Source organism: Lontra canadensis, unplaced genomic scaffold, assembly GCF_010015895.1.
Source record: "Lontra canadensis isolate GAN:19392208 unplaced genomic scaffold, GSC_riverotter_1.0 scaffold199, whole genome shotgun sequence".
In the NCBI taxonomy this organism is placed as follows: domain Eukaryota; kingdom Metazoa; phylum Chordata; class Mammalia; order Carnivora; family Mustelidae; genus Lontra; species Lontra canadensis.
The window spans coordinates 425887-432749 of NW_022631193.1; the positions used below are offsets into that span (position 1 = coordinate 425887).

The following is a 6863-nucleotide window of genomic DNA, read 5'->3' on the forward strand; positions in this document are numbered from 1 at the left end:
TCAAAGATTTCACTTTTTTATTCATTTTCATTGTTTTAATGTATTTTTTATTTTTTTTTCATTTTTATTATGTTCAGTTAGCCAACAAATGGCTCATCATTGGTTTTTGATATGTGTTCAATGATTCATCAGTTGCATATAATACCCAGTGCTCATCACAACATATATTTCACACTTTCAAATGGTGAAAGTTTTGTTACAACTCATTAGAAGTTTAAAAAAATGCAAAATCATTACACATTAAGTCGATATTTTAGTAACAGTGTGCACAAAAATTATACTAAATACTTCCCTAGGAGGGTTTTTTCAAAACCCTTGAAGAGAGAGAAACATAAGGATGGGAAATGTTAGAAGGGAAAGGAACTTCCAAAATAATTCCATGAAAAAAGTGAAATAATCATCATAATAATTTTAGTGTAGTGTCTCACAACCTGATTTATATGGGGACAGTTTAATTATTGTAATTCTTTGTAAATTGAAAGTATATTTTCAAGAATTTTAAAAAAGGTGAATGAGATTATCACATCTATATTAACTGTATAATTGTAGGCTAGGGACAACGTGCCACAGGGACTGTTATTCTGATGTCAATTATTCTTCCAAATCAAAGTATTGGTCTACACTGATGATTCAAGCTCTCTCATTTAAGCTCCATGATCTCTTTGTTTTTAGGAGCCTACATAATGCAGCTAGTGCCAATTCTCCTTGCCCATCTTTATTAAGCATTTAGGGACTCAGGCTTATCCATCTCTAGGTCCTCAATCTATTTGCCTATTCTTTCCTATTTTAAAGCCTCTCACACTGGTTAGAGATGGACCCTTATCTTTATGTAAACAAAATGTAATTCCATGGCCAAGCCACAGAACTATTTCATTCTTTGAATCTATAACCACTCCCTGCCTTCACTTCATTGTTTCTGCTTCTTTCCTGTCCTATTTGCTTTCCTTTCCTTTCCACATTCTCAGTTTGAAAGATCTGATTCATGCCTATTAGTTACCCACATTAACAGAAAAAAAAAAATAAGGAATTTCATTTGTTTTTTACAGTTCTCTAAGATTTTTCTCTAGACAGTAGATATTTAACCTTCAATGTAGACCATCTGATTTAGGGGAGGCTACTGTGTCAGGTAAGTAACTTTGAGGACTTTCTTGTCAATCAATTGTGGGATGTTTGAAATATTTGATTCTGACTTAGATTTTGGAGCGCTAGTTCAAACCAGATGTATATTAAGAAATATTAATCCTCAGCATTCAAATTATGGATATTATGGATCAGTGTTAGTCATGTAAATTTTATAACCTCTGATTTCATTTGTTTTCTTAATTGATATGATAAATTCAATTTTCTATTGTATATATCAGAATGTTGGTGATTTTTCTGACCAGAAAATTTCTTTATGGATTTATTTCAATGTAAATATTCAACAAAGCTTTTGCTATTAAAAAAGTATATTCATTTATATAATTTTGAAGTGTTTTTAGGGGCAGGAATTTATCTAATTTGTTTATAGTATTTCTTCTCCTCAGGTGATTAATCTATTTCTTTAAAGATGATTTCGCTAGGGAGACCCTACATATCCTGCTCAAAGAAACTGCTCCACCACATTCTTACTTTATACTTACAAATTGTAGAAAGCAGGTAAGACAAGAAATATGAACAGCTTGCCAGATATCCAGAAGTTCATAACTGGTGGAAATAGAATGTGAAATCTGGTTTCTGATTCCAAATATTGTTTAATGTTCACATCATTACTTCAAAAATTCTAAGGAAAATAGCTTTCAAAGGTGGAAATAGGGGAAGCCCTCAGTGTAACCATTCTTGAGATTTAGCTGAAAAGGTTATCATGCCTTTGGTCTGTTTTGAGAATGAATACTTGGATCTCTGATTTTGTCGATTTTTTTTAACCCTTCTGAATAAAAATTTTCCAAATTATTGTAATTATTTTTAGTTTTTATTTGAATACCAGTTACTTAATATTAGTGTAATATTAGTTTCAGATGTACAATTTAGTGATTCAACACTTATATAAAGTCTCCAATATTCATCATAACAAGTGTACCCCCTTAATCTCCATCACTTATTTAGAAAAAGCTTTTATTCCAAAATTAGAAGTGAGGCTTTATAAGAAAAGCCTGCTGGGGATGAAACATAATGGGCTAGATTAAACATAGGATTAAATGACATATATATATCTATATATGTATATATAGATATCTATATGTATATATATATGTAGTAAGACCTGTTTATCCAGGTCACTTCCCATTTATGCCAGTTATCTTATATCCTGTCTGTCTTATCCTTTTAGCACTCTCAAACATATGAAAATGAAATTCCAAAATTATATTCATTTTTTCCAGATTTCTTACTATTCAAAGAAAGTCCCATTAAAACAAATGTTAGAGAACCATGTCCCGAGGGTGTTCCATTGTTGTTCTTTTAGCACCACTAGTAACCAACTTTGTGTATCAATGTGATGATGGATTTCAAAAGCCTTATAAGCCATATTCCATGGTGTCTCCCATAAAATTAAGCATAATATTATACACTGTAAGCAAACTTAGATGTAATGTGGATGTCAACCAATTAATGAAAAAGTAAGTGCATATTACATCATTCAATCATAATGATATTCTGTGTAAATACTGCACATTTACATAGAAAATTTGCACTTTTATGTGTAAATATATAAACAAAATTGAAAGTATATAAGATGAAAAACTCCATAGACATATAAATAGTTATTATCTAGGGACATGGAGCATACCAGCTAACTCCTTTCTATTTTCTTATTTTCCCAGTATCTTTAATGTTGTTTTTTGCTTTATAATTTTTAAAATTCAGGTCATGAGTCAACACTGACAGAGTGAGAGTAAGACGCTTTTAAGATCTGAACAGTCACAGAGTTCCTGAAATCACCCTTTCCCTCTGTGTGGAATGCTGGGGGTTCTCTAGGCCTTATTAGTGGCTTTCAGCACAAGGAATACTCATGGTCAGGGCTGGGGACACCTGTGCCCTAAAAGGGAGATTTTTGGGCCCATTGATCTCTCTTGGGCTTTAATATACCCATTGGACCAATACTAGTCACTGTTTTGGTCTCTATTAACCATCTACCAACCTCTGAATTTATAGTAAAATAATGAGCAGAGCCCTCTAAGGAGCTTGTTCTTATTGAAATTCTGATGGGTAGGGCTGACTGGGCATTTCCTTCTCTTTCCATCTTCTGGATTGCCTTCAAATATTTGTTTTTAATTTCCCCCAAGTATTTTAATAGTGTGGAAACAAAAATAAAGACAGGAACAGAACAAGGATTCACATTAGGAAACAGTTGGTGAAAGCCTTGATGTAAAGCTAGCAATATCTCAAGTATAAGAAATCAAAAATCTGTAAGGATATAATGTTTGCCTCATTAAGAAAAGTCTAGCCAAGATGGGGTGCCTGGGTGGCTCAGTAATTAGGTGTCTGTCTTTGGCTCAGGTCATGATCCCAGGGTCCCTGGGTACCCTGTTCAGTCAGGAAGTCCCTGCTTGTTTTTTGATGTGTACATCAAAAATGTAAAAAGAAACAAGTGAAATTAAATTTTAGTCTATGCTATTTAACTGAATATATCCGAAGTATTGTTATTTCAGTACATAACCAGTAAAAAATATTAATGAGATACATTGCACCTCATTTTTTTAAACATGAGTCTTAAATTCTTAATGTAATTTGTGCTCTCAAAACATCTCTATTCAGAACACCTATGCTGCAAGTCCTCAATAGCCTCATGCAGCTTGTGACTACTATAGTGGATAGGGAAGATCTGTAGGCCACAAACAGAAATTGTCCAAACAGCCTACCTGTTCATAACTGTAGTAAACTATTATTTAACTGAAATAACTATACACACAAATTAAACTTCAGGTTTGGACAGAAGAGTCCTTCTTTGAGAAACAATGATCTCTAGTATTATTGAAAACAGTTACAGGTTTATTTCCTTCATTTTTCTATTAAAAAGTTTTTAGTACTTATTGCTACCATTTCACTAATCATGTTAATGAGTTGTGGGGTATTATTAATCAGTAGTTTTCTGCTAAAAGAAGGAATATGAACACCACTTGACCCTAAACATTTTCATCTTGATTATCTTTTTTCTAATAATTCTTATATTGTTTCTCAGAGCATTTTTTAAAAGATTCAACATAGAATCATTATTTGTAAATATCTAAGCCTTACTACATATCAGCTAAGAACCCTACATTAACAATGTACAAATGTGTCAAGAGTTGTATAGTGTTTATAGCAGCATTATTTACAATAACCAAATTATGGAAACAGTCCAAGTATCTATCCGTAAATGAAGGAACGCACAATGGAATAGTATTCAGCCACTAAAAAGAATGAAATCTTGTCAATTGCAATGACATGGATAGGGCTACAGAGTATAATAACTCATTCAGAGAAAGACTAATACAGTATCATTTCACTCATATGTGGAATTTAAAGAAAAAAATGAGCAAAGTAAAAAAAAGCAAAGGAAAAAAAGAAAGGAGAAGGGGAGACAAACCTAGAGACAGATTCTTAATTATAGAGAACAAACTGATGGTTACTAAAGGGGAGGTTGGTGAGGGATGGGTTAAATAGATGAGATGGATTAAGGAGTGCACTTGTGACAAGCACCAGGTGATGAATGGAATTGTTGAATTACTACATTGTACACCTGAAAGTAATATAACACTGTATGATCACTATGTTGGAATTAGAATTTTTAAAAAGAGCCATATAAATAAAATTGGTTACTCTTTCATAGGCAAAATGTTGTCTTTTTATCAATGGTTTTCAAAAATAATTAGATCCTAATGTAGGGAGAGAAGTATAAAGGGGGACTTTGTTTCTCCTTTACCCACTGCTCTATTCCTATTAAATCAGACAAGTTCTAATTTTTCTCTTTTATGTGTATTTTCCACACTGTAAGATTGTTTTAGCAAAAATAAATAAAGACAAAAGCACTTTTTCTTAAATAAACAAAAGAACAAGTGAATGAATAATTAAATATTCTTGAGCAAATAACATAAAGTTGTTTCACCATTAACTCTGAATTTAAGAGTAATAGCAAAACAAGTATATCATCCTTCAGTGAGTGATTGTATGGTGTGGCATACAAAATTCTTCTAAGGATGTTCTTCCAGTAAGCTGATATTTTTGAGATTCATGAATGAGGTGGGTCTTCCTTAGGACCCAAATGTAAAGACTATTTTCTCAAAGCAACCTATAACCCCAGGAAACATTGGATAAAGAGGTAAATTACATGGTGAGATGTGACTGATTTGTCTTGATTTTGTCCATGGCTGCATTAGAATGTTTTAAACAAACCAACTATTTATCTCTGTGTCCAACTTCCCCTCTCATACCCATGTCTTTTTGGTGTAACCTACAGAGCTATGGAGTGGGGCAATTATTCCATGTATGCCAACTTTGTTCTCCTGGGCTTATTCAGCAATACCCGTTTTCCCTGGCTTCTCTTTGCCCTCATCCTTTTGGTCTTTGTCATCTCCATAGCCAGCAACACCATCATGATCATTCTCATCCATATGGACTCCCGCCTCCACACCCCCATGTACTACTTGCTCAGCCAGCTCTCCCTCATGGATATCTTGTACATTTCTACCATTGTGCCAAAGATGCTGGTTGACCAGATGATGGGCCAGAGGGCCATATCCTTTGCAGGATGCACTGCCCAGCACTTCCTTTACTTGGCCTTGGCAGGGGCTGAGTTTTTCCTCTTAGGACTAATGTCCTATGACCATTATGTAGCCATCTGCAGCCCTTTGTGCTATCCTGTCCTCATGAGCCGAAAGGTCTGCTTGTTGATTGTGGTGGCAGCATGGCTGGGAGGGTCCATAGATGGCTTCCTGCTCACTCCAGTGACAATGCAGTTCCCTTTCTGTGCCTCTCAAGAAATCAACCACTTCTTCTGTGAGGTCCCTGCCCTTCTGAAGCTCTCCTGTACTGACACATCAACCTATGAGACAGCCATGTATGTCTGCTGCATCATGATGCTCCTCATCCCTTTCTCTGTCATCTCAGCCTCTTATACAAGGATTCTCATCACTGTTTATAGGATGAGTGAAGCAGAGGGAAGGCGAAAGGCAGTGGCCACTTGCTCTTCACACATGGTGGTGGTCAGCCTCTTCTATGGTGCTGCCATGTACACCTATGTGCTGCCTCATTCTTACCATACCCCTGAGAAGGACAAAGCTGTGTCTGCTTTCTATACCATCCTCACTCCCTTGCTCAACCCACTCATCTATAGCCTCAGGAACAAAGATGTTACAGGAGCTTTAAAGAAAGCTCTGGGCAGGTGTTTGTCCTCAGGATGTGTATCCACCTTTTAAAGAAATTGCATTTGCCTCTTGAGATTTGAAGAAAAGAATACAAAACTTTATCATTACCTTTGGATTTGCTAATTGGAAACATAACAAGTCATTCACATGCCAGGAAGCAAAGGTGGGGGTATTCTTGGGATTTGGAAAGCAGACTGTGGGATTTTGAGAACTTGGTCATTTTTGAGAAGTATAAGGGTTCTGAACAGTGGATGGGTTGAGATGGAGTGGGAATAAAGTTGGGTTTTCATTAGTCACCTATCTGCTTTCCACAAAGCATGCATGCCTTTGGAAACATGCAGTTGTCCTTTTCTTGCAAAGGTCAGTTGTGGCAAAGGAAATGCTTATCTTCAGCTATTCCTCTGACTTTTCAGCTATTCTTCTGATTTTTCTGCCACCACTAAATGCTCTTTAAGACACTTAACAAATTGACCACTTCAAAGAAATCAACTGTCCAATATTGTCTTGATTGTACTTCAAATGTTATGTTAATATCTACCA

At 35.1% G+C, this 6863-nt stretch overlaps 1 protein-coding gene across 1 annotated transcript; it reads left to right on the forward strand.

Annotated features, from left to right (window-relative positions):
- The first annotated feature begins 5420 nt into the window (after positions 1-5420).
- On the forward strand, positions 5421-6374 carry LOC116861456 (olfactory receptor 2T27). Its single transcript, XM_032848053.1, has one exon. It carries the CDS (start codon positions 5421-5423, stop codon positions 6372-6374), a length of 954 nt encoding a protein of 317 aa, XP_032703944.1.
- The last annotated feature ends 489 nt before the right edge of the window (positions 6375-6863 follow it).